The sequence below is a fragment of the Aulonocara stuartgranti genome (assembly GCF_965226115.1).
Source record: "Aulonocara stuartgranti genome assembly, chromosome: 5".
Classification (NCBI taxonomy): domain Eukaryota; kingdom Metazoa; phylum Chordata; class Actinopteri; order Cichliformes; family Cichlidae; genus Aulonocara; species Aulonocara stuartgranti.
The window spans coordinates 1,964,688-1,991,916 of NC_138943.1; the positions used below are offsets into that span (position 1 = coordinate 1,964,688).

Sequence of the window (27,229 nt, forward strand, 5' to 3'; positions counted from 1 at the left end):
ATTTTACTGAGCAGAAGCTGCTTGGGCTTGTCTGACAGAGCAGACCCTGTTTGTAACAGGCTTTAATGGGCAGCTCTGTTTACAACCTGGGCACAGTGGAGAGAATGCAAATGAATGTTATTTTAGTATACCGTGACTGGCTTCTGTGCAAGTTTGACTCAAAGGTCATAAACATCAATCCAGCAGACAGGAAGACTCAAACATGAGCTCCCATATTTAGATACTAACTTTGACCCCGACTGGATAAATCAAAAGTGTTCGTGGACAAAAGCAGGTCACCAAAGTTTTCTTTTTGATATGTAAAATACAAGGACCAGGCAATAATGTGAACACACACAGTGTGAAACAAGACCTTGAAAACTTCACAAAGGCTTCAGTGTGAATGTTGGGTCGCACATCTGACAGCATCCGCCGCAGCATGAGCCAGCTAATTAAGGGAAAATGGTAAATGGCCTGTATTTGTACAGCGCTTTACTAGATCTGAATTCCACAAGCGCTGAAACTTTTATTCATTTCGCTTTGGCTTTCTTACTAAATATCCTGAAACTACCACTTTGAATAGTCTTTGCTTAACTTTGAGTGCGTGAACTTCATGTCTATTAATATACAATCTGACACGTGACCTTCTGAGTTGTCAAAAACACTTTTTGGGGCCTCATGTAGCATCTGACAGCATTCTCTCTGCTTATATTTTTAGGGTACAGAATCACTGCTGTGTGTGTTTCTTTGTGTGTACAGACGACAGGTGCGCAGGTTCAGGTGGCAGGTGACCTCCTCCCCAACTCCACAGAGAGAGAAGTGACGATATCAGGGAGCCAGGACGCCATCATCCAGTGTGTTAAACTCATCTGCACTGTAATCCTCGAGGTACGTGAGTGAGGCCAAACAGGAAAACTGAGTGAAATTAACGAGAAAGTACTGTAGAAAATGTTCAAATGCCTGGTTTCCACAAAGCTGTGAAGTTTGGGGCTGAAAACCAGAGCCTGTGTGGAAACTCCAACAGCTGCAGTTCCGCTAAAGGCCACTCGGGGGTGGCTCCAGCAGTGAGTCAGTCCCCATAGACTCCCGTGTTAAAACTTTACAGCAGAAATAAACATGTTTACAACCTGGTACAAAAACCATTTTGGTCTCTATGGAGATTTTCCCTCTTCATAACATCATTAGGGGCGTGGCCTCTCTGACTAAGAGGTGAATGGTGACACAGGCGGTCATAGCTGCTAGCTGTCTGCTAGGCTTCACCTCAACTAACTGGAGTCAGCGAACGTGTTTGTGGAGCCTTTTAGAGGATTTTTAATTATCTGACCAATGATATGGCTGCTGTGGGGCTAGTTGTATTAACAGATCGTCCAAAAAGTGTGACCTCCTTCTAGGATTTTATATTTTTACATGGTGTCTGTGTTTGTGTGAGGGAAGCATGCAGTCTATTGATGTTGCTTGCTAACCTGATGACTTAGCAGACCCTAAAAAACCTTTTATCTGCAGAGAAATGAAATGCAAGGTGTGAAAAAGCAAGGCGTTAAAGGTGTTTGAGGCAGTGATGAACCTTCTGGCTCCATTAAACATGATATTACGTTAGCTAAAATACTAACGTTGAGGTTTTAAAATACTAGTTGGTGACATCAGAGTGTCTCCATTCATTGCATACAGTCTGTGGCTGATGCTCTGCAGGTTCATCACTGCCTCAAACACCTTTAACGCTGCTTTTTCAGCATTCCTGTTTTCACACATTGCAGCTGCTTTGGTGCACATTTCTCCTCAGTGCAAGTTTTTGTTTTTTGGATGTGTGCATTATCTGGTGGGTGGTTGCTATGACAACAGCCTTATGTGCCTTCATCCTTTTCTAAGCGAACCTTTACACCTTAATAATTAGTCAAAATGTCTGACATCATCTTACGTGATTAGTTCAAGGCTTTCTCTTCGTATCGGTATTTCTAGATTTGTCATTTTGTGACACGAGCATCATCGCCATCCTTCCCTGATCTATTATTACCATCACACTCGTGACACTCAAGACACAAAGCTTTTTTCTTCATCTGATGCAACCTGATGCTAATTTTGAAATAACAGAGCCGCAGGAGTGATTCTTTTAAAAATTTATGCAGCGGCTCTGTAATGATGCACACTCGTCTGCGCTTTATTACCACTACATTACATTTTTGTGAGATTTCGTGCTCCTTTCCAATAATCTTCAAAATGGAAACAGTAAAATTTATAATTCATGATTGTATTATAATTAATCAGAGACTGCAGTCATTAAGGAGAGCACGTCTCGAGGATTAGAAGCAGAAACTGAGAAATCAAAGGCTTCAGGAGCTCATTGGTATTCCAAGCACCTTAATCTGCGATGAGAAAGGAGGAGCAGAAAAGAAATAAAAATGCTGACCTTATTTAAACTTCATTCACTTTCAAGTGCTGGTACTTACTGTCAATGTGAAGTTGCATGCCTCCATTCACACTTTGTTTGATCTCAGTAAGAAATCTTTTGATGTACTTTGGTCCTCTGATGGACTGTTGTCTCCCTGCCGTCCACCCTGTGCATGCTTGGAAGTGATGCATCCAAACAGCACGTTGGGATAAATGAATGAGAAATCTATTTTTCTGTGAAGTCCTGTTGTCGGACGTAGAGTAGAGGTTTCTGCTGCAGCTTCACTTTATTCCACGGTGAATTTAGAGGGAACGAAATCTCAGAACTCAACAAAAATGCCAATGTAGACGGAAAAAAATTGATTCTGTTCATCTGGACGTAGTGTTTTCAGTCTCAGCTGACTGCAGGTTTTCCCAACCTTATATAAATTACCTGAACTGCTCAGACAGCCAGCTCTCAGCCAAAGCGCCCATGTCCCCAACTTTAAGCCTTAATACATTTAAAAATAAAAAAGAGAAAGACAAACTATCCCACGTACAGTTGTTATATTATAAAGTGTAAATATGTTTGTTTGTTTGTTTGTTTTCTGGTGAAATTTTGGATGTTTTAGCACGAGAGTCAGTTAGCACTGCCTCAAGTGGACATTACAGGAACTGCATTGTTTTTGTACTTTTAAACTTCCTTTTTTTCCCTTTTATTGTAAAAACTCAATCCATGAAGACAAAATATATGTATCACTTAAACTGTAAAGTAATAGTGGGGTACTGAGGTAGGAACAATATCCTCATATATTAAAGCATTAATCAGCATTGCGTCATTATAATGGCAGGTTATCACATTGTTACCAGGATATATTTCTGTCTGCCTCACAGACGTGTGTGTTTGCACATTTTTACCCCAGTTCTAGCCTCTTGTTACCCACTTACTTATATTTGAGTGCTGTTGATACTAGGGCTGCCACGATTTGTCGACAAAATCGTTGACGACTAATTCAATAGTCGACGCGTCGTTTGAACCTTGTAAGATCCTGAAAGACGCTGGAATAAGTAGTAGGATTTAAGAGGGTAATAACAGACTGAAACAGAAGATGGCAGCAATGCATCTACAAGGATGCCAAAGTTAAGTCTGGGAGCATAAAGAAGAATAATGTCCAATGTAAAATCTGCACAATGGAACTTGCCTTCCATGGCGGCACGACGGCGATGCACGAGCATCTGAAAAGGAAGCACGTCATGGCTTCTGATGACGAAGTGGTACAGTCATCTCATTAAGCGAATTGGCTAGTTAGCTGCTAACATTAGCGTAAACAGCGAGCTACTTACTCATATTGATAGCTGTAAATGTTACGTTACAGTACTGCAAAAAAATATGTTCGTCTTCAATGGACTTTGTCACCAACAACTTGCACAGATCGGCACACAATTTGGGGGCCTTTCGGTTTGTTGCTACAATCTGCAAATTTCACTAAAGGTTTAATAAACTATCATCTTGTCTTTATTTTTAGTTAGCACATACCTTAAACACTTCCAGCTGTAAGCTAATGATAGTTATATAAGATCAGATGCATGCTGGTGCAATAAGCTGTAGTTTTACGTCCAATGGATGCATGATCTGATTAGTCGATTAGACTAGTCGACTATCAAAATAATCGTTTGTGGCAGCCCTAGTTGATACAAGAGTGGGATGGATATTGGACATTACTTTGGAAAGTAAGCGATTTCCACAGATTACCTTCTTGTATCTTAATGCCCTACTATTACCATAAAAACTATAAGAGAAAGCATTTATAAAATGCACACATAAATGAAAAATATAAAGGCTGAAGTAAATATGAATTATCAACATGCAGGGCCCGTGATGTGAGAAATCCCAGTCTCTGGGGTCCACCGGTCACCCCCCCCCCCCACCTCTGTGCAAACTGTGAATGAGTGTGAGGGGGAATCCTGTTCTGCAAAGCCAAATGTTTTGCAGAATATGTGAAAACTTGTTTCATTTGATTACGTATTCATATTTAAATTGAGCGCTGACAGGTCATCATTAAGAATCTCATCAGCTAAAACAATTAGCCTAGACTCTCTGGGTGTATCCTACAACCAAAACTTAATGAGCTGCAGTGGATCGCAGCATGATGAATATGACATTAGTAGAGTGCCTGTGTAATAAAAGCGCTCAGCATGCAGCAGGAAAAGCCGTGATTCCCTCATTTCAACCGCATCAGCAATTCAGACAAACACAACAATCCAGCAGCACAGCAAGTTTAAATAAGAGCCGCTTGGCTTTTATGATGTTGTGCAGCAATAATGAAATAAACTCATGTTGCTGCTTAATGTCCCTTTGATGTCTCCCTGTTGCACCAAACACACAATAAGATAAAAATGGATGAAACATTAGCCGACACTTGATGATCAGTCACTCAGAGAATGTACTGTACAGGCTTAATAGGCTTAATATCCCAAATTAAATATAAAGCACGGTTGTTTCCCAGCCTCTGAAGTATTGAACCCCCTTCTGCTTCTATAAAAAATGATAGTTTTCAGCAGCAAAACTTATCACATATTAAATGATGAGCTTTATGCATTTAAAGATCTATCTCGTAGTCTTTTTAACTAAATCCTTCCAAGTTGGAAAAACATAAAAGCATATCTGTAATGTTAGAGGTTCTGCTGTTCTCCTGCAGCCAGAACTGCCATCCACTATTTTTTGGGTGACCACAGTTGGTGCAACTATCAGCAATCAATCAATTTAGTGCCCTTACTATATAACCACTGATGGTTTTTGCTTAGATTATGGCATCAGTGAAGTGGACCTACCACTCCGATGTCGTCACTACTGTGTATTAATGTGTATGTCCAAAAAAAAATCCCCCACTGCAAGCTCGGGTCCTCAGCCAGAGGCCTGGGAGCTCTACTGGACAGAGATCTCGGATGTTGTTCCTGGGATCTGCAGGAGCCACTCCCCTAGCTTTGGGGTCACTGCACCGAGTGCTGCGATTACAACGGTTACCTTCACCCTCCGCATCTTCTTGAGCTGCTCTTTCAGCCATTGGTACTTCCCAGGTTCTCATGTTCCTTCTTCTTGATGTTGCTATCACTCGGTATCGCTACATCTATCACTACGGGTCTCTTCCTCTGCTGGTTCACTACTACACTACAGTTCGTCTTGTGATTGGAAGGTTGCCGGTTCGAGCCCCGGCTCGTACAGTCTTGGTCACTGTGTCCTTGGGCAAGACATTTCACCTACCGCCTACTGGTGTTGGCCAGAGGGGCCGATGGTGCGATATGGCAGCCTCGCTTCTGTCAGTCTGCCCCAGGGCAGCTGTACCTGTAGCTGCCTCCACCAGTGTGTGAATGTGAGTGTAAATGAATAGTGGAATTGTGAAGCGCTTTGAGGGTCTCGAAAAGCGCTATAGAAATGCAATCCATCATTAATTATATCATCAGTTATATCGTTATTGCAAATTTTCAAATGTATATCGTGATAAATATTTTTGGTCATATCGCCCTGCTCTAGTGGTAGTAGGGACTGTCCAGATGTCACATCTTCTAGTAGACTTTCAGAGGATGCTTCACGTAGTCTTCGTAATCGGCCAGGAGGATCCAGGGTAGAGCTGTTATCCATTATCTCAGGTCAGCCGCTCTCGCACTCAAGGCCTTCAACGCACCAGTTGTTCTTGGGGTTTGGTGTCCAGTCTCAGAGGGTAGGGCTGATGATATCTCCCACCTCAAAAGTCAAGGAAACCACAGGACACATCCAAAAATGTTTCATCACAACGCTGGTAAAATGTTGCCTTGGTGGTTAAAATTTAAACAGGGTAATGACAAAAAGTACCTTTAACCCATATCGCAAGCTCATCCCTAAACTAACCAAGTAGTTTTTAGTGTTAAACCCAATCTATTAAACACAAGCGCCTCAATGGGGAGTCAGATTTGTAAGTTATTATTCCAACACTCGCCTTCCAATGTTTCAACACTGATTTCATGCTAAAGATATAAAGCAGCTGGTTTTGCTCTTGAATAACAGTGAGACACACACACAATGGTAAAACACAGCTCAGCACTACAATTGACTTTCTATTGACGTTGCTTTCACAGATGCCAGCCAGTGTTGGGGAGTAACGGAGTACATGTACCAGCATTACATACTTAAAATACAAAATATGAGTAACTGTATTCCGTTACAGTTACCGTTTAAAAAGGTGGTATTCAGAATACAGTTACTTTGTTGAAATAAATGGATTACACGGCGGTCTTTTCCTGTTTCATATGCTCGGCTGTGTCCTCTCTGTTTTTGGTAATTCCAGGCCGGTGGAAACCCAAACAAAACACACATTAAGAGGCTCTGATGTCTGTGTCTCAATCTCATGGCCCATGTCTCCTCTACTTGTGCCCCGAATAGTGATGTGAAGAAATATTTTTAAAAATTATTATTCAAAAAATGATTTAATATGAAGGCAATAGGCAGAGTGTTACAGGCATCGCCCTAAAGAAAGTACGAGCTGTCACGGAGCAGAAACGGGAGCTGGAAGCATGTAAATATAATAATAACCACTGCAGCCAAACAGAGAGCCTGACGAGCCCAGCTGTAAGTAAGCTGTTAAGACTCGACTGTACGCTGCGTTTGTGTTTTCCTCCGAAATAATAAGTTCCAGAATAGTTTTCTACACGAGATCGCTGCAAAAAGTGCAGCCTTACCTAATGTCCACCTACTGTTACTCATTTATATTAAGATTTAAACATCTGGTTGGTGTTGGTGTGGAGAGTAACCTTCAGTAATAGTAATAAATCACACAGCAATAGGACATTAATGTAGTTGTAAAAAGCATGATAATATAAAAAGTAAATATATAAAGTATATATATACATAAAGTAATCCAAAGTATTCAGAATATTCGTCATATAATCTGTAGTGGAATACATTTTAGAGGTAACCTTCCCAACGCTGATGCCAGCACATAATTGGACCCCATTATTTGCCACCACCACCTTAAGATTCTTCATATGTTTGTGCCTATAACCTCACCTCTGACTGTCTTTTCTTTATCTGTAGTCTCCACCAAAAGGAGCGACTATTCCATACCGACCCAGCCCGACTCCGGGAACTGTACTGCTGGCAGGAAACCAGGTAAGCTGTTGGAGAATGATGGTAATTAACATCCTGCTGGAAATCATGTACCACTGTAAAGGTCCTTCAGATGAACCGTAACAGGGAGCAAAACATAAAATGTGCAAGACGGCAGGAAAATGATAGATGGAGCAGACAGAACAAAATAATGCAGGTATCCGGTGATGAAAGTAGTATGAGAGTGGCAGAATAAAGGAAATGATTAATGAAAGCAGAACAAACAGATTTATAGACGGAAGAAAATCAGGTAACAGAAGGAAGCATGAAAGGAGGAGAGGCAGAGATGTTGGTGAGAGAGGCACGGGCGGACGGATTAATGGGTCAGATAGACGCGTAGATGAAGGGGATTTAGGGAGGTATGAAGAAATGATGGATGTATGGGAGTACTGAGGAAGAGATGGAGGAGTGGACGGATGAGTGAGTCGATACATAATTTATTATTCAAGAATATGCTTTGGTTTGCAATTTCAGTGTCAGACAGAATACCCACATGGTCGCTTACCCTCTTATGTTTTTTCCATGCACAGACACAGTCATGTTTCCATCTTTTCAGAGGAGATCAAACTGCCTTACTGTAATTTCCTGGATGTAGACTAAACTTAATCTAGAACAGCAATTTCCTTCAAATGGCTCAACAGGCAACTTTTGGTCCTCACAAAAAACCGAGGTCCCCGCAAGTCATTAAATAGATTTATGTCCCCACAACATCAGTAATACAAGTATGGATGTGTACACACACACAGTCCACTTGCTAAGTTGTAGGGTGTAGGCGGCTCCTGTCACACCAGTTCAGTATGATAAAATGATGCTTTTTTATGACGACTCACAATTCTTAAGTATTCACTAGAGAAAACATTTGTCGCTGCTGGAGAGGAAACCTTGGTTTGTCTGTGTTTCTGTGAATGAATTTGTTGGATTGGAACGTTTTCACCAAATTCTACTATATATGATTTTTATTTCCAGACCAGATTGTTATCTCTTCCAGGGAAGTCATGTGATCATCCATTTGATAGCATCCTTGAAAGGCTGGGGATGGATTTGAACAAATATGGGGACTGGTTGAACTTGATTCACTTTTAGATACAATCTGATTCTATAACCAGGAATTTGTGGAAAATGGTTTTTGTTCCAAAATAGGGCAAAACTTTGCATCATGTAAGATCAGATGGACATCTATCAGGTCATTGGTGACCCATCCAAGGCTACGATTAAGATATTGTTTGTTTGTAGCTGAACTTTTCCTTGTTTGGAACACCTCATAATGGAAAGACACTGGTGTCAAATATATTTGAGTTCAACTTAAAACTATCTTGTAGTTTCTATAAATTTGCCTTAGACATGTTTGGGCTGGTGCCCTGGTGCATATTACATGATCGGTGATCTCAAAATTAACTTAGATTTTCCTTCAAAGGTCTTAATATTTTTTACAAAATGTGCATGAAACACTTTATTTTGTTGTGACATCTTTTATTCAGGTAAGAAAAACAAGGTTGCACAAATAGGATGCAATCTGCAATCGATGTAGAAAACCTGAAAAATGAAATTAGATGTTTGTCTGCAGATTCGAAGGTAATCAGTGGGAATCCACCTCGTAGTTAAAACAAAACAATGGATTTGCTGTCTTAAAGATAATTTAAAGTAAAGATATAATAAGAAACGATGCTTTTTGCCTTCTTACCACTTATTCTGCCAAGATGCTCTTCAGGCTGCAGGGATTGATTGTCAGTATAATCACATCAAGTCCCATTTCTGACGATTACACTGTCTATTGGGGATCTTCAGATTAAACCAATAACTCATTGTAATAGATCACCATGTGGAACTGATTTAGGTAATTGTATCATGGTGTTAGAGGATTATAGTCAAGGTTGGAAAGGAAAATCTAGATTATTTATTGATAAAATCAACAGGCCTGTGCCTACTTCTTTTATAAAGGCGCCTGTCCACTCAGTTTGGTTGCCGGGTCTCACGCCTGTCTGTCTGACCACCACGGACCACCGAATTTCTCCGTCTACACCTCCAATTCTCTCCCTCCTCAACCACCGGACGAAGCACCCAAATGTTAAGGTTCAAATATTGAGGAAGGAGAGTACAAACAACCATGGTCCAAGAGCTTGGTCAAACAATTGATTTTAATGAAATACACGCGTGGGAAGACCAGCTCCGTTCGCAGACAGCGCTGATCTCCAACCAATCAAAGCGTAAACAGATTTTTTATACCATCAGGGTTTGAATTTAATGACGCCCGCTCATGCGTCATCAGATACAATATTTGCATACGTCAATTCAAAACCACAATGACTTTTAACACAGTTTGAAAAGGAACATTGTCTCTGTCTTCATGGCAGATGTTTCCTGTCAACCCGCTTCTCCAAACCCGCAGTTACAAGACAACATGATTAACCTCTCACCTATAAATGATTCTCTCTAACTGAGTGTGTGTGTGTGTGTGTCGTCCTTAAATGCTCTCTCATCTCACCCGTTGCACTTCTGACTTTTCACCAGAACAGAGGCTCATCCTTACATGTAATCCTCAGAATAACCTGCACTTAGACCCTGCTTTCGGTTTCAGTTCTGCAACAGGCACACTCTGCAAACCTGCAATTTCCTGTCAGCCTGTGGCTTTCTGAAAGACACACACTGTTTAAACATCTGAATGCAATATCAATACTGTAGATTATATTATTAATCTGGACAATAGCAGCAAAATAATTTCCCTGATCTCCACACAGCCTAATAATGTTTCTCCAAGTGTTATTGAACAAAAACAGCACATATTTTACTTGTTTGCATTTGCAGAGTTTACAAATGAAACTGTGACATCTACTAAAATAAATGCTCAGTGATGCTGAGCGCCATAAACCCCAACCTAAACGTTCCTGCATTTACAGAAAGTATTAATCGACAGAGAAAAACATGTTCTGGGTAGAAGTGGCTCAACATTTAGCCCAAGGCTGCTCCAGTGTAAACACAGGTAGAGGATTTTATATCTTTCTAAGTTTCTTAGTCCTGGGGAAAGTCCCTGCAGTGAAATGACAGCTAGAAGCACGAGAAGCTGCTGTTAAGACTCTTTGTGCCTCTGCTAGCTTAAGTCTGGGAGTCTCTTGGCCCTTTGACAGTCAGTAGAAACACATTTATGGCCCTTTGTGAGTCACTGTGTTACGGCTGTGCTACAAAATCTCTCTGTGTGTTTCTTTAAGCGTAACCCCAGAGATTCCCAGCGTACCGCAGTCACATCCTTCCCGTTTAACCCGTTGACCTTGTAAAGTTGTTCTTGTTGAGCTTGGATTACACCACTGTTATTGACTCTTATCGACAAGGCACAAACTGGAAATGTGGTCGTCCAGATTTCTAAAGAAACTGAAGCTACAGAAGCACAAGCAGCATGTTTCGTTCCTCAGAATCATCCAGATTCTGCTACATTTAATTTTTCATCAAACCCAACACACCAGAGGAAGACAGCCTGAAGATGCTGAGTTGGGGCTAAAAGCTCACAGGTCAGGCGGTGGTGACAACAAACATCTCTCCTTCTAGAGACCCAGTTAGCATGAATGCAGCCTTCCTGTGTGCTGATAGGTTGATTTGGCTTAGTGACAAAGAACAGCTTCATGGTTTGTAGCATTTGGTGATTTATGAATATAAAACAGAAAAAGACTTCATGATAATCGACGTGATTGTTAAAATTGAAACAGCCTCAGAATTGCGAGCAAGATCATTTTGCACTGAGTACAGGGAGTGCAGAATTATTAGGCAAATGAGTATTTTGTCCACATCATCCTCTTCATGCATGTTGTCTTACTCCAAGCTGTATAGGCTCGAAAGCCTACTACCAATTAAGCATATTAGGTGATGTGCATCTCTGTAATGAGAAGGGGTGTGGTCTAATGACATCAACACCCTATATCAGGTGTGCATAATTATTAGGCAACGTCCTTTCCTTTGGCAAAATGGGTCAAAAGAAGGACTTGACAGGCTCAGAAAAGTCAAAAATAGTGAGAGATCTTGCAGAGGGATGCAGCAGTCTCAAAATTGCAAAGCTTCTGAAGCGTGATCATCGAACAATCAAGCGTTTCATTCAAAATAGTCAACAGGGTCGCAAGAAGCGTGTGGAAAAACCAAGGTGCAAAATAACTGCCCATGAACTGAGAAAAGTCAAGCGTGCAGCTGCCAAGATGCCACTTGCCACCAGTTTGGCCATATTTCAGAGCTGCAACATCACTGGAGTGCCCAAAAGCACAAGGTGTGCAATACTCAGAGACATGGCCAAGGTAAGAAAGGCTGAAAGACGACCACCACTGAACAAGACACACAAGCTGAAACGTCAAGACTGGGCCAAGAAACATCTCAGGACTGGTTTTTCTAAGGTTTTATGGACTGATGAAATGAGAGTGAGTCTTGATGGGCCAGATGGATGGGCCCGTGGCTGGATTGGTAAAGGGCAGAGAGCTCCAGTCCGACTCAGACGCCAGCAAGGTGGAGGTGGAGTACTGGTTTGGGCTGGTATCATCAAAGATGAGCTTGTGGGGCCTTTTCGGGTTGAGGATGGAGTCAAGCTCAACTCCCAGTCCTACTGCCAGTTTCTGGAAGACACCTTCTTCAAGCAGTGGTACAGGAAGAAGTCTGCATCCTTCAAGAAAAACATGATTTTCATGCAGGACAATGCTCCATCACACGCGTCCAAGTACTCCACAGCGTGGCTGGCAAGAAAGGGTATAAAAGAAGAAAAACTAATGACATGGCCTCCTTGTTCACCTGATCTGAACCCCATTGAGAACCTGTGGTCCATCATCAAATGTGAGATTTACAAGGAGGGAAAACAGTACACCTCTCTGAACAGTGTCTGGGAGGCTGTGGTTGCTGCTGCACGCAATGTTGATGGTGAACAGATCAAAACACTGACAGAATCCATGGATGGCAGGCTTTTGAGTGTCCTTGCAAAGAAAGGTGGCTATATTGGTCGCTGATTTGTTTTTGTTTTGTTTTTGAATGTCAGAAATGTATATTTGTGAATGTGGAGATGTTATATTGGTGTCACTGGTAAAAATAAATCATTGAAATGGGTATATATTTGTTTTATATATATATATATATAAAAACAAATATATATATATATATATATATATATATATATATATATATATTTGTTTTTATATATATATATATATATATATTATATATATTATATATATTTATATATATATAAATATATATTTGTTTTTTGTTAAGTTGCCTAATAATTATGCACAGTAATAGTCACCTGCACACACAGATATCCCCCTAAAATAGCTAAAACTAAAAACAAACTAAGAACTACTTCCAAAAACATTCAGCTTTGATATTAATGAGTTTTTTGGGTTCATTGAGAACATGGTTGTTGTTCAATAATAACATTATTCCTCAAAAATACAACTTGCCTAATAATTCTGCACTCCCTGTATGCTCATCTCATGCTTGCATACTTTAAGAGCCACAGAAATAATAAGTTCACTGATATCATTGAATACTAAATGTGGATATTAACTGTTATGAGCCTGATATTTGTCACCCTGGTGTTGTTTTTGTAAACCAGAGAATTGAACTGAATGAAAGCTGAATGATCCAAATATTCTGACCTCGTTTGCCCCCAATTAGCACTTTCTGCTCACGCATAACAAAACCAAAGTAGAAAAATCCTGCACGATTTCTCCCTGTAGGGTTTTCAAAGTACCTTGAATTCTGAAAAGTTTGCTTTGAAAACTCTGATGCTTAATTGGTTGCAGAAATCTTGCCGTGTGCGCTCAGGCTCGACGGTGCATCGGAGCTTAGCAGCGCGCAGGTTGTCATTTGGTCAGTCCGAGACCTGCATGATTTTTATTTTTCCCTAAGAGAGTGGCACAACTGAGATCTGTCTGTACTTGGTCACACATCACTGGACTGCAGCACAGATTGTTTGGAGATTGACTTGGACGTCTCTCTGCGTAGTTGTCTGGGGCATTTGGTTATTTGTGGATGAACTCTGAGGCGCTGCTGCAGTCAGCGGTGGGACAGTTTGTATTTCATCAACTCGAAACCCTAAAATCTCATGTAAAGTAAAATCAATGCTGAAGAAGATTCAATAAAACAAGGTCCTTTATAACTTTAGTGCATCAAAGTTTTCCACCAGCACTTTAGTTTAAGTGACAGAGACAGAAATCAGTCGTTGTGTTTGCTTGTTATTCTGCAGAGCTGCATATTTGAACAAAAGCTCAAGCTAGACGGAGTCTAAAGAAACCCTTTCATGTCCTCAGTTTAACGTTTGGGGAAAGCTAGTTTACTATAAGCCAAGATCAGTGAGATTACTACTGCACTGATGCTTCCTACACTGATTTCCAGTGAGTGGCAGGTTGCAAACTTTAGACACAATTATGACATCTTAGATTAGCTTGTCGGACCTCCGGTCACAACATTACGTTCATTCAGTTTTATTTTTTATACCTGCAAAGACAAAAATGATGGAAGCCCAACAAGGTAACAGTAGAGAGGAAAAACATCCCTTTTAACAAGAAACGAATAATAAAAACATTGAGACAGAGATGGTTCGTTTACCAGATGAATAAATTAGATGGAAAAATCAAGATTAGTTGTAAAGAAAACATTTGAGAATAATGGAATCAAATCATTTTACAAATACTCCATTAATCACAGCCTTCAATAACCAAAACATGTTTAAAAGTGTGGAACTGTGAGTAACTTCAGACACAGAACCTCAGACTGCAGCGTTTTTGGTTGTTTGTACACATGCGTGTGCAGGACGCGTTAATGCTTCAGTACATGCCACTTTATTTCACTACAGTCTACATGACATTAGCAAAGTACTGCAGAACCATCTGCTTCACTTTCCACCTCATTTACAACAGAAAGAGGCCGGGGCGCTGTATAAGAGCCAAGAACCAATCACTAGCTGGCGTGAAATATTAATATTTTAAATGAATGGCGTTATTAGTGCTGCGTAGCAGAGGAGTAACGTTGAAACGTCTAGTTGGCCGATCGCACACGTCACTAAACGTCGCTGTTCCGTTTCATGCGTTCCTTCTCTGGTTTTCAGCGTCGCCACCTTGAGCCGGCCGTTGGTGTGGGGGGGGGGGGGGGGGGGGGGGCTATAAAAATAAGACTGATGCAAATTGAATCTCAGCCATCTTGTTAAAACAAATGACTTGTTAAAACAAGTCATTTCAGTGCATCTCCAGGCAGTTTGGCCTTTGGAGACGGTCTCAGCGGTCCGACAGCATCGGCACACCTTTGGCGTCACGCTGCCTTCACGCTGCCACATGGCAGTTTTCTTTCAGAGAATGATAAAGTATTTATTCTGCTCCACTTCATCTTCTCATCTAGCAGTAAATGGGAAACTAAATGAACTCTTGATGGTTTCTTACTGATTTCTGCTTCTCATTGCAGAATCACATGGAAAACCTGTTTTTGTTACTTGTTCTGTGCGTCTGGTCTTTGCTGGCTTTACCTTTGCTTTTCAAAATGTCTTACAAATAAATACACAAGGACTCTGAGCTCTTGCAGCAGCAGAGGAAACACTTATGTAATCAGCTGAGTAACACTGCTCAGGTTAAAGCAACTTACAGCCGATTCAGTGACATAAAGAAAATAGTTTTTAAGGACACTCGTAAAATTAAAGGCCACATTTTTCTTATTAAATTAACACAATTATTGCTGCTTTTACAGTTAGTGAGACATTGTTGGTATAATGCTTTCATAAGTATGATAATAATTGTTTCTTTATAAGGTAAAAGCTGGGATCAGTTTCAGTTCCTTTACGTAGTCTTACTAACTCAAGTTTAATAGTCTCATGAGGTGACTGTGCATGACTTTAATTTCTAGGGGAGATTTGACCCAGCTTGACATTAGTTAGTGTGTAACAGTGTCCACGCTGCATGCCTCACACAGGTTTAGCTGTACGTCGAACAGCTGTGGCGATGAAGGATCCCGAGCCGCTCTGCAGTGACCAGGTTGTTCATGTTTGATCAGTTCTGAGCTCTAACCGTGGCGTTGACTCTGCTTGTGTCTCTCTGTGCCGGCTGAAGGTGTTCGAGGCTTCAGACTTTGGCTCTCACCCCCTGTTCTCAGTGGCACAGGGAGGAGTGGACCTGCAGCAAGTGAGTATGGCCGCCTGGGGGCAAGGGTCGAGGGTCAAAGGTCACTGCATCACTGCCTTTGTTTCCATCTACCAACGAGCTGCTTTGACTGGAAGCTGGGCTGGAAAGATGGAAACATTTAGAGCTGCAGTCAGCTGCTCCAGACTGAAATGTGTTCACTATACGATGTAATGAGAAGCCCTGCAAACATTTGTAAAAGTTTAATGATTTAATTTTGCGAGTACAAATATATGCACTGCTCAAAAGATTAGAGAACACACTGAAAACACATCTATCAGCACTGATATGGACTCAGCGTTAGGAATGAAAGGACCTGCACAGCTCTGAAAATCAAAGTGATGATGCATCAGGCTAGCCACTGCAGCAACTCCAAACGGTACTCAGCAGTTTGTCCACGTGCTTGTCTTGTATGCTTGTCTGAAAATGGCGGCGCACGCTCCTAATACGATGAACGGTGTCCTGGGGGATGTCCTCCTAGATCAGGACAGTCTGAGGGGCAACCTGGTGACATCCAAGAGGTCTTCTATTAGATTTAGATCAGACGAGCCCGAGGACCATCGGTGGCATCGATTCCTTCATCCTCCAGGAACTGCCTGCACGCTCTCACCACATGTCGTACACCAGGAGGAACCCAGGACACACTGCACCAGCGCCATACCTGATGGCAGTCAGGGTGCTGCTGCCTGGCCTGTACAGGCCTGTGCGTCCATCGCTGATTGACCACCAAACACTCACGCTGAGCGATCTTACAGACATAACGTTCTCCATGAGAGCGTTCCACGTCTGTCACGTGTGCTCAGGGTGAACCTGCTCTCATTTCTGAGAAACTCAGGGCATCTGCTGTGGACCTGCCACTGCTGGTATTCTACGGCCAACGGGGCTCCGTAGTCCCGGGCCGAGAGCACAGGGCCTACTGATGGCCCTCAAGACACAAGACACACCTTCATGAAGTCTGTGTCTGATTGTTTGGTCAGAGACGTTCACACCGGTGGCCTGCTGGAGTTCATTTTCTTGGGCTCATCCTGTTTCTGCACGGTTGAACCTGCAGCCGTGTCCCACAATCTTTGGGCCATTTTGGGAGAACGCCTACTGGCTGCCCCTCCCTGAGCCTGCTTCTTTTGGAGCACCCAGTGCTACTCATGAGAGATGACCTGTCATTGGAGGATCAAGACAAATAAGGTCCCAAACCTTGGGTTTGGCTGCAAATACTAGTAGAAAGGAGTAGAAAAATCTGACTAAACTAAAAGATTTGACAAAGTTTCAAACGTGACGTGTTTGGCAAAAGTTCATAGAACAATATAAAAGTTCCTGAAAAACTCTTTCAAGTGTCTTTATTTGCAAAGTCCTCAGTTTGCTGTTTTATGCAATTCTATTCACATAACTCGAATTTTTCTCAGGATAATTATGTCGTTTTTCAGCTGCACTCAATTTGCAGATCAAACCCTTTCTTCCCATTCGGTCCTCATTCCCCACACAATGCAAAAGCTCGCCTCCTATTTATTCAGATTTTTTGCTTAAATGGTTCATCGCCAACACACGCCAGTGCTTTGTTTCAGTTTTCGCTCTAAATCAACAGATCTTTTTGTTTCGGTCGGTCGTGTGAGGCAGGTAAACAACCGCCGCCCTCGGGCCGGGGAGCGAGCCAAAGGACCCGAATTCAATCATGCTGCTGCTGCGCTGCAGCCGACACTGGCATCGTAAAAACAGATGGTCAGTGCGGTCAAGGATGCCAGATTAACACCTCTGCACAGAGGAGCTCAGTAAACATGAATCTTCTTTTTCACATTAAAAGCAAACAAAATGCAGGCGCACGATAGCCGAGGCTGAGCGAAGACGAATGCCGTGGAGAAAAAGTACAAAACAGGCAAAGAAAAACACGGAATCAAGGAGGAAAAGAGACGTGACGAATCGAGACGGGAAAAAGTGCAGGGAAGGAGAGGGAAAGATGAAGAGACGAGCGGGGATGCCGAGCAGCTCCTCCTGGCCAGTTTAATCGCCGTTAAAAGCTGAGAGGGGTCGGCCTCCTCGCTCTCGGTGCTTTCACCTCCCAGGAAACGCATCCGTTAACGAATTTTCCCCCGACTCATTGTTTGCTCTGAAACACAAATGAAGCAGGAGTGGAGCCTGTGAAACAGTCGTTGGCTATAATTGCGAGGATGGATCGGGGAATGCACGGGTCATTTTTTATGTGCTTGTATCCTAGAGGGCTGCCATCATGTTCACAGTCCTCAAACAGGCTTAAAAGTGGCTTAATGAATCCAAAACGTACAGCAGGTGGGAAGCTATCAAAAGCACAAACACTCAATACAGCCTCATTATTCTAATGCTCAATAACAGCTGTCCTGCTTTGCAGCAGCTGAACCAGAGCTCCACGGTGTGTTGATGTGCTGGATATGTTGAGTACCACAAACTTCCTTGAGACTCTAATGGAGTCTCAGAGTTGTTAATTAACAACATTTCTTCATCAAGTTACTCGTAAACTCGATGCAAACATCACCGAGTTCCCTCAAAGAGCGTTTTCTGATGCACATTAGCTCTAATTAAATGTCGTTTCTAGGAGACAGACACACACCTGCAGTCTGGCACGTTAAAGCAGCTCATGAAGCTCACCTGCAACAAAACTGCACGTTTAATCACATTTACAGGAAAATATCATGTCTCCAGCAAAATACCTTAAAAACACAGGTATTAATAATGACCATGATTCATACAATAATAAAAGAAACGATGCAGCACCATCGGGGATGGTGATTCTAGTCGATGTTACTTGGATGCTGGTTGTTGAGGCTGAGGTTTGGAGATTATGAGCGGTGCCTCGTGACCGGCGGTCATTGCCTGAACGAGCAGAGGTCTTTGCATCGAAGCGGGTTTCAGGACTTCAGGGTTAACCCTGCGTGCACATCACCATGGTAACTTATGCAGCTAACCTGCTCTGGAGCGGACTGCGTTTGAGAGCAGAGACCAGCGGGGGTGAAATCGTTGTCAGTTTCCTTTTACAGACCTGTGAGCACAGACAGGCTTTGTCTGTCCTTCTTATCAGTAAGAAAGATCAAGAAATCTGGTTTTATAGATTTAATATATCCATCCTTCCGTTCTCGTCCGCTTATCCATATTGGGGTCGCGTCGGGAACGGAGCCTTTCTCAGAGTTAATATAGTTTGGGGGGTTTTCTTTGTTTTCCCCGTTGGCTGCAAGTAATTTTAAAACTGCTCTGGACCTGATGTCATATTTGTAGTAGTCCGAGGATAGATTTGAATTCTAGTTTTATATTTATCCTTGGTTAAAAACACAGGTGTGGATATTAATTTGATGGAGTAAATGGCTGTTCTATGACAGCGCGGTGTGAAGGCTCAGGACCTTCAGACAGGCTTTGTAACTGTAACACACCTTTCCCCGCCTCACTGACCAGCGTGCACACACACACACACACACTGCTGCAGTATGTTGTTTAACCTCTTTGTATTTCATATATCGTACAGCTTTTGTAAGTCGCTCTGCTGGCCGTAGGCGGGTTACACCATCACTGTCATGTGACAGACTCTGCTTCTATTTACCGTTTTTAGTAACCGTATTTGTTTGACCGCTGAGCCTCGTTGTTGCTGTGTTGAACCCGCCTCATGGCCCAGGAGTTCACGTTATTCTTGACTTCATGTTTTGCTAACAGCACCTGCACCATGCAGGAAGTGAGCAGATAGCAGATTTTGGCCATTAATCTCTCCTAAGCTGTTTTAGGACAGCGTGATGAATAGTCTGCGAGCTGGCAGTACATCAGCCTGTAGGTCAGGTTTATGCACGTATGTTAAATCCACTTTAATGTGTTTGGGTTTGTTGTGTGTGTTGTGTGACTGTAACTGAAATTATGTGACTTACTGATCTGGGCATAATTTCTGAGCTCTTATCGTCTTGAAGTGTATCCAGATTTTCTCACATATCTCACGTGTACTCGTGCATGAATCAAACCTACAATCTGATAAAATTTTGCGCCTCTTCTACGAGGTTTTTTTCCCCCGGTGAGCGCTGGTGCATAAATAGCTTCATGTCAAGGGCGCGGGTGTTCAGACCAGACGTAACGGTCTGAGGTCAGGTTGTTGCGGCCGGTGTGTCGCCGTCATTAGCCAAACGTCCTTCAGCCAGACGCTGAACCCGCCATCGCTGCGTCGTGTTGGCTTAAAAGCGGCCTCGGGCCACGTTGCTTCTACATTTAAAATTCTTTCATCCAGCAGAGCCTCTGTGAGTGATCATCTGAGGGTGTGACTGCAGCGGCTCATGGCTTCATAAAAGATGCACACATCCCCTCTCAGCGTTTTTAAACGGTGTTTTTCCCGTCGTCACCTTTGCCTTTGAAACCCAGATCCACAGTCGGCAGCGTCTGCCCGACGAAGCTGAAAACCTCGTGGAGAAAAGCAGAGACAAACACACGGTAACCTCGGAAAAGCAATTTAGAGGAATGAACTTCTCTTTTCTTGTTTGAGCTGAATGGAGTGAATACAAGCTCGGCTGCTTCACTGTAAAATGTTCTTCTGACTCGAGGTAAATTGAAATGATTACCACAATAAATGAGTTTTTATTTTCAAATATGATTTTTATATTCTCCGGCTTCTCGACATCCAGTATTTCAGATTTTAGTCCGAAGAAACTGCTGGTGGTGTGAAAGTGCTACATCTTTAGCAAATGGTGAATGATCTCCTTGTTTCTTAATCGGGAAAAGGATTCAAGCCAAAATCAATCGTAATTAAGCCGTGAAACATTTAGAATAAAGTCTCTGGGATCAGCGCGAAGCATGAAGTCACTCAGCAGGTCGTGCTGTGTGTTAGAATTTACCATTGTTGTTCTTTGCGTGTCTTATTCACACTATAAGAAATGTTTAAATCTGATATTAAAGTGGATTTATTCAGCTTGGACGCCCAAGTTTGTGAATGAAATAACTTGAGAAGAAAGTCAACTGGATTTTAAAGTTGATGAACCATAAGTGCGTCAGGAGGCTGAGACAACAACAGCTCAGCCCACCTGTGGGTAAGACCTTGAGCTTGTGAGAGGCAACCAATCAGAAGAAAGTTTGTATTAAGGGGGAGGAGCTAAAAGAGCTTGCCTGAGTCACAGAGATTGGCCGAGTGAAACTGGTCACAGTGAGGATGCTGCACCAAAAACCTCCTGTGGTTGTTTTTGATCACCAGACACTAACTCGCTTTGCTAACTAACGACCGAGCGGCAGCTTGTCACAGAGAGGACGTGGAGAAGGTTTGCCTTCAAAGTAAAAGCTCGGGCCTCAGCCTGAAACCAACACATTTTAAAATGAGCAACTTTTACTTTGAAGATAAATCGTTTCTGTTTCCAGTTGGCATCACGTTCTTCGTTTGCTGAACGAGTAGGTGGCAAATGTTTGCAGACGAGTCTGCGTCTTCCATATAAACTAGAGGTAACCATGGCAACCTGTTAGTGACCAAAGCAGTCACAAGGAGGGTTTTGACAGCAGTTTCACCTAGCAACAGCGAGCAACAGCTAGCAACAGCTAGCAGACGCTCACCAACTGCATGTCTGTTGTTCTGAAAGTAAAACTCCCTGTAAATGTTTTAAAACAGCGTCTTTGACACGTTGTTGTGTTGGAGCTTCGCCACAGCTCCCGTTCATCATCCCGGCTGTGTGATTGTACTAAAACTGCAGTAAGTAAACGGACGATTATAAAGAAGCAGAACCCAAAACAGAGAATCTTTGTGAGCCACTGATCTGGAGACAGATCCACGCTGGCAGCAACACACACAGGTTAAATGGGATAAAAGCTTTACATGATCCAAGTTAGCCAAACTAAGCTCACTGACTTCGCTGCAGATCAGCTGTTTGTCCTCAGAGACACAGAGACAGCGTGGCTCCCAGACAGGATGACAAATAGGACTCTAGAAACAACACAAGTGTGCGAAGTAGAACAGAAGAGCACTTTACTCCATCACACTGACAGGCCTGCACGCCAACTATAGCTAAGTGGTGTGTGTGTGTGTATGTGTGTGTGTGTGTGTGTGTGTGTGTGTGTGTGTGTGTGTGAAATGAAGAGAAATGTAGAAAAACCTCGTCTTTGGTAACAAATCGATAAAAAGACGTTTAACATCGGAGGATCGGTCGCTCTGCTTTGGAGTGACATCAGTGTCAGTTTTGCTGTGAAGAATATTATCAGAATATTGTTACTTACATACGTGATTGATGATCGATCAGATCTTTTACACTCCTCTCATGACAGTTAGGTCCACTGATCAGCAGCTTCCCGATTGGCTCGTACGAATGACCGGACAGTCTCAGTCTCAGCTCCGAAACTCTTGAATCGTCTCCGTCCTCACGTTATTTCAGAGTTTTCTGCAGGCTCAGGATGTCAAAGTAAAGTGACAAAGTTTTAATCACCACACAGTGAAGAGTTGAACAGTAACTGTGGACTCGTCCTGCAGAGTTTTGTGTCAGACAGGAATCACCTCAGCACTCAAAAGCATGACTTGATTTTTGTTTTAATCAGAGAAAGTGATCATTACTGGTTAAGATGTGGCCACAAATCACTCAGAAGAACCAGGAAGCTGCTGGTACTCATCACGTGACTGTAGGGAAGAGATGGCAGGAGAGCACGAAGAAAGACGCAGAAAAGGATGTGAAGGAATGTTTGAAACGAAGAGGTTTTAGAGAAAAGAGCTGTGATGGAAGAAGCAATGGAGGGAGGGTTAATGCAGAGTTCAGTGACAGCGTGAGGAGATTAACGCCTTTAATTCATTATTAAGGCTGCAGAGAGAGGAAGAGGAGGCAGCGACTGAGAGACGAAGAGGATTCGTATACTGCGTTTGTGACGAGTCACATCATGATTGCGTCTCTCGCTCTGGTGACAAACTCATCTGCAGTAGTCATGGAGTCATTTCTGGGATTAAACGTTAATCTTTATTTCGAGATTGCAGCTGTGAGGATTTCTCCGGTGGGATAATTAGCTGTGATAACGTGTTTGAAATGGCATTAAGCATGTTTCAGTGAGAGTAAACAACGAGTTTTTAGAGGAAATTAGTACGAAGCTTTTAACTAAATGCAGGTAACGCAGGCTGTTTGGAAAAGAGGTGCTTAAAGCAGTGAAATCTGGATTTCCGTGTGTTCATCGTGGAGCCTGAAGTCGATGTTACCAGAATGGCTAAAATGTGCCATCATCAGATTTTAGCTTAGGTGTCAAAGAGAAGAAGACAGTTTAGTGTTTCTGTGCAGGTCGATAGTCTAAGGAGCTTGGAAAGAAAACCACGTCACCTCTGAGACGTTTCACCTCTCATCTGAGAAATGGTGGTCTGAACATTCATGGACTGAAGAAGTCCAGTCGCGTAGAAGACACTTTAGTCGAGTTTCCCTTCGTGATGATGTGCGTTGGATCCTCAGCGCTCAGTGGCACTGGAAACCAGTGAAAGACTTTGGCTGAGGAGCCGGAGTCATCCCCACTGAAAAATAAAAACTGTGTCTGATTGTAGAGTCATTGCCTTATAATTGAGGGGACTGTTCCTGCACCTCAACAGGAACGCTTCATCGGTAAATGAAGTTAATAGGTGGCGTGATTGCACAGGGAGGGGTCTTCAGGAGGCAGCAGTGTATCCCGTCACAGTGGAAATGAGCGCCGTCCCACTTTGTTCAAACGATCCATCAGATTTAGACGAGTAACGTGTGTCTACTCCAGTGTGACCTTTCCCTTTCTTGGCTGTCTTTACTGGAGATGACAGGTGTCACTGCTCCGCTTCTGAGTGATCGGCTGTCAGAGGAGCTTTTTTTCGTCAAAGGTTGAACTTCACGCTCTGAAACAGCCTGAAGCGAAGCAGGATTATTATGTGAAAGACATGCTGACAGCCTTGAAAGATGTGACCACAGCGCTACTCTTAATTTGCTTCCATACAGTCGGAGGCTCCGGCTGTTTGTGCGGGGGAGACTAGCATCAGTTTTAGTTTGTGTATTTGAAGTGTAGTGAGCATATTTGCATTTGTGCAATAAGTACTAATACACTTCAGTACAATGAGTCTTTACTAAAAACAAAGGGCTATAGCATTACAAAGACTTACAGTTGCCCTAAAGTCGGGCGATATGTCAAATTTTTCCAGCCAACATTCATCGGTCCAAGAAACAACGATTAGTGATTTATTCATGCAGGTGACTTTTTGATGGGCGAAGCAATGTAATCGTGCATGGACCGATTTACCTATTTAGAACAAAGAAGTCCAAACATGGAGGAACTAGTTGCCAAAAACCCCCAAAGTCGTCAGTTTGGGATTTCTTTGGCACTAAACCGGATGAAAGAGGCAAAGCTGCCGCTGTGCAGACGTACGGCAGCAGCAAAGGACTCGAACACGACTAACTCGCATGAGCATTTAAGTGTTCGCCGTCCAGCTGAGTATGCTCGGCTATCACCAGCTTTCCATCAACAAGCTCAAGAAAAGCTTTTCACCAGCAGAATATCCAAAGTGCTTTTACTAAAACGGTTAAATATGAAAAGGACAGCCCCAGGTGGACACAGCGCACGCTGAATATCTGTCAAAGGAAGTGATGTCGTTTCATACCGTGGAAAAGGAGCCATTCGTCGAGGTGCTGAAAACTTTTGTCGAGCAGCACATGCTTCCAGGACGGAAATATTTAATCATATAATGCAGCACTATTAGTTTGCTCCATTGACTTCTTCTCTTAGCTTCAAACAACATCATTAGCAAACTGATGGTCGATAAATGCGTCCAATCGCTCAACCTTAATGCACACGCCTATAACACGTCCATTTTAAATGTACCTTTGTGTCCGATGTTGTATTTTTTAAGTATTCCTACACTGACGAATGAGCTGCTTGCATGGAGTCACATGACTCAGTCCATCTGTAGCCTCAACTCGCCTAAACTTTAGACAGCAGAAGAAAAACGAAGCCCATCCAAAGATAAGCTTTTATTCCTAAAAACCGTTTCTGATTGGAGAAACATGTTACCGTGGTTACAGCAGCTATTCTGGTTTACAGTGAGGTTCGTGGACGAGGCTCTGTGGGCGTCCACGGAGCGCTCCAGCAGAGCATCAGCGGCTGACTGAGGAGCTTCTTAAATATCGGCGCCGACATCAGACGGTCGTTCCTAAAAGGAGGAACAAAGTTCGTCAGTCTGACATTCTCTGCTGTCGTCTCCTGCTCGGAGAATCCCAGACGTGCGGGAGCAGACTCTCTCATTCATGATGCATTAAACCGCGCATAAAAATTTATATGGTGCTTTCCGTGTTGGACCCCGCACGGACCATTTGCATTAGGTAGACTTTCAGGTTCACAACGGTGCATAAATATCAAGCAGAGCTCACACGGGTCCGTTACTCTTATAGAGTCAGAGTCTTTGGAGCTGGATTCTGTGGATCCTCCACATCCCGGAGTGCTGCCAAAAGGAGTCAAAAGTTCAGCAGCACAGTCTGAGATCTCTTATATAAGGTTGGTCAACCTCGGGGAGACACACAAGCGTCTCTGCAGTATCTAGAATGCATCCACACCAACTTTGTCCCGCTGCTCATGCACACACACACACACCACCTCCCCTGCAGCCGTCTCATGCTTCGCCTGTGGACGCGCTGCTCCTCTTTGAAGTTCAGCGAGGGATTTGGGAAGCCGTCTGCAAACTCCTCGAGTCATGATGTTGGACAGATAAAACATGGACTGGATGATCGAGGGAAACTCGTTTTCATAGTCGTGTTTTCAGTAACTCCGAGCATCACGGAGCATTAATCCTGACGGCGTTTCCCTCTGTACTCGCAGAAGACGGAGGAAAAGACCTTTAACTGACGGGCTTTTCGGGGTCTTTGAATTGGTTTATGGGCTTTGTATCCGAAGCTCCGGAGAGATTGGAAAATGTCAACGTTTTTCATCAACTACTTTTTATTATGAGCAAAAGCTTCGCTGTATCTATATTAAAAATCTTCAAGGATTTAAAAATAAAAGGTGACGCAGGTGCAGGTGAGAGTGAAGGTTTGGTTTCAGGCACAGAAAATACAGAAACTCGTGCGACGAAGGAATTTATAATCACGGCAAAAGTATCAACTTTAATAATAGCGCTTTTTTAGGCACCCAAAGCGCTTTACAGTTCCACTATTCATTCACACACTGGTGCAGGCAAACCACAGCTGCCCTGGGGCAGACTGACAGAAGTGAGGCTGCCATATCGCACCACTGGCCCCTCTGACCATCACCAGTAGGCGGTAGGTGAAGTGTCTTGCCCAAGGACACAACAACCAGGACAGGAAGAGTTGGGGGATCGAACTGGCGACCTTCTGGTCACAGATGAGCTCCCCAACCCCCTGAACCACGGTCGCCTTTGAAAACAAATGGAGATCTGAAAGATGGATCAAATGCAGAAGGTACGGAGCGCCTTGCTGCTTATCCGGGTCCGGGTCGGGGAACCAGCATTGTCAGCAGAGAAGTCCAAACCTTCCCATCCTTGACCATCACCTGCAGCTCATGGGCAGAGATACTGAAGCGTTCCCAAGCCGGCGGGAATACTTCATTTCCAAAGAGAGACCTTAAAAAAAGTGTTACAATTTTCTTACAACTTTTAAGGAAAATCATAAATGATGCACGATATGTTTCAACACAGTTGCTGCAGAACTCTCTTCATCTACTTCATCTGCAGCTTTCACTAATCAGAGGGAAGATGTCTGATCGCTCTAAATGACCTTAAAGCAGCCGCACCAAACTTTTCCACATTTTAAAGCCTCTCCTGTCTTTTCTTGTCTGTCTGTTGGACTTTTGATCAAACTGAACCTCATGATGAACTCCAGGCTGGATGGATAATGAGGTGATAACATCAACCTTCTGTATTTTTCTGTTTCAGACGTATGCAGTACAGAGCCACTACGGCATTCCTCACTCAGAGGTAAACAGCTGCTTTATTCACTCTGCTCATCTTTGATATCGTCGCTTGTTTCTGTCTGATTTCCATCTCTGTTCCTGTCAGTTAGCAAAGCTGCACCAGCTGTCGATGCAGCAGCAAGGCCTGGCCCCCATCAGCCAGTCAGCTACACAAGTACTGCCTGGTATGTGCACGCACACACACACACACACACACACACACACACACACACACGCACGCACGCACACACACGCACACACACGCACACACACACACACACACACACACAAGGAATTACAGGTAACCTCTTATTTCCAGCTCAATATTTGGATTCTTAGATTCTGCTCGAGCAGCTTTGCATGAGTCCCAGTTCAAAATAATCCTTCTTTATCTGACACTGGGGCTTCCCCCTCCATCCTTAGCCCGACTCTCTTCTGATCGGAGTCCACCACAAACTAATCTACTGATCAAACACATTCCAAGAGTCATTAACTTCTGATATAAGAGCTTTTCTCCCACACACTGATGGAGCTGCTTTAGCAGATGTTCTCTGGGTGAATCTGACAGCTGGATTTATTACAAAGAAGTACGACCTGTGTAAACCTGATATCTGTGTTAGATAAACATATACCTGTAGTAAATATTTAGCCTCAGAGCGATCTGCTCGTTAACATCTCTTTCCCCCCGCATGTCTGAATCTGCAGGTGTTTACAAGTCAAGACAAAGAGCGACTCACAGTCTCGGTGTCCGGCTCGGATTAATAGTTCAATATGT

General features: G+C 43.0%; 1 protein-coding gene and 1 long non-coding RNA gene across 12 annotated transcripts in view; one reads left to right on the plus strand and one right to left on the minus strand.

Moving 5' to 3' along the window:
* Window positions 1-27,229, plus strand: part of pcbp4 (poly(rC) binding protein 4) — a 202,743-nt gene that overhangs the window by 149,407 nt on the left and 26,107 nt on the right. For 8 of the 10 annotated variants that reach the window (XM_082533457.1, XM_082533454.1, XM_082533456.1 and 5 more), the window contains 5 exons: window positions 739-867; window positions 7,412-7,486; window positions 15,538-15,609; window positions 26,438-26,479; window positions 26,561-26,639. In XM_082533457.1, coding sequence (XP_082389583.1) covers window positions 739-867; window positions 7,412-7,486; window positions 15,538-15,609; window positions 26,438-26,479; window positions 26,561-26,639 — 397 coding nt within the window. The remainder of the gene's footprint in view (window positions 1-738; window positions 868-7,411; window positions 7,487-15,537; window positions 15,610-26,437; window positions 26,480-26,560; window positions 26,640-27,229) is intronic. The other 2 variants (XM_082533463.1, XM_082533455.1) reach the window with 2 other exon arrangements.
* The window catches only part of LOC309706730, a 58,528-nt gene continuing 37,153 nt past the window's right edge, over window positions 5,855-27,229 (minus strand). Inside the window, exons 2-4 of one of the 2 annotated variants that reach the window (XR_014276778.1) lie at window positions 21,790-21,950; window positions 7,385-7,491; window positions 5,855-6,085 (exon numbers count right to left, since the gene is read on the minus strand). This is a non-coding gene — a long non-coding RNA (uncharacterized lncRNA). Of the gene's footprint in view, window positions 6,086-7,384; window positions 7,492-21,789; window positions 21,958-27,229 lie in introns of both variants that reach the window. The other variant, XR_014276779.1, reaches the window with a different exon arrangement.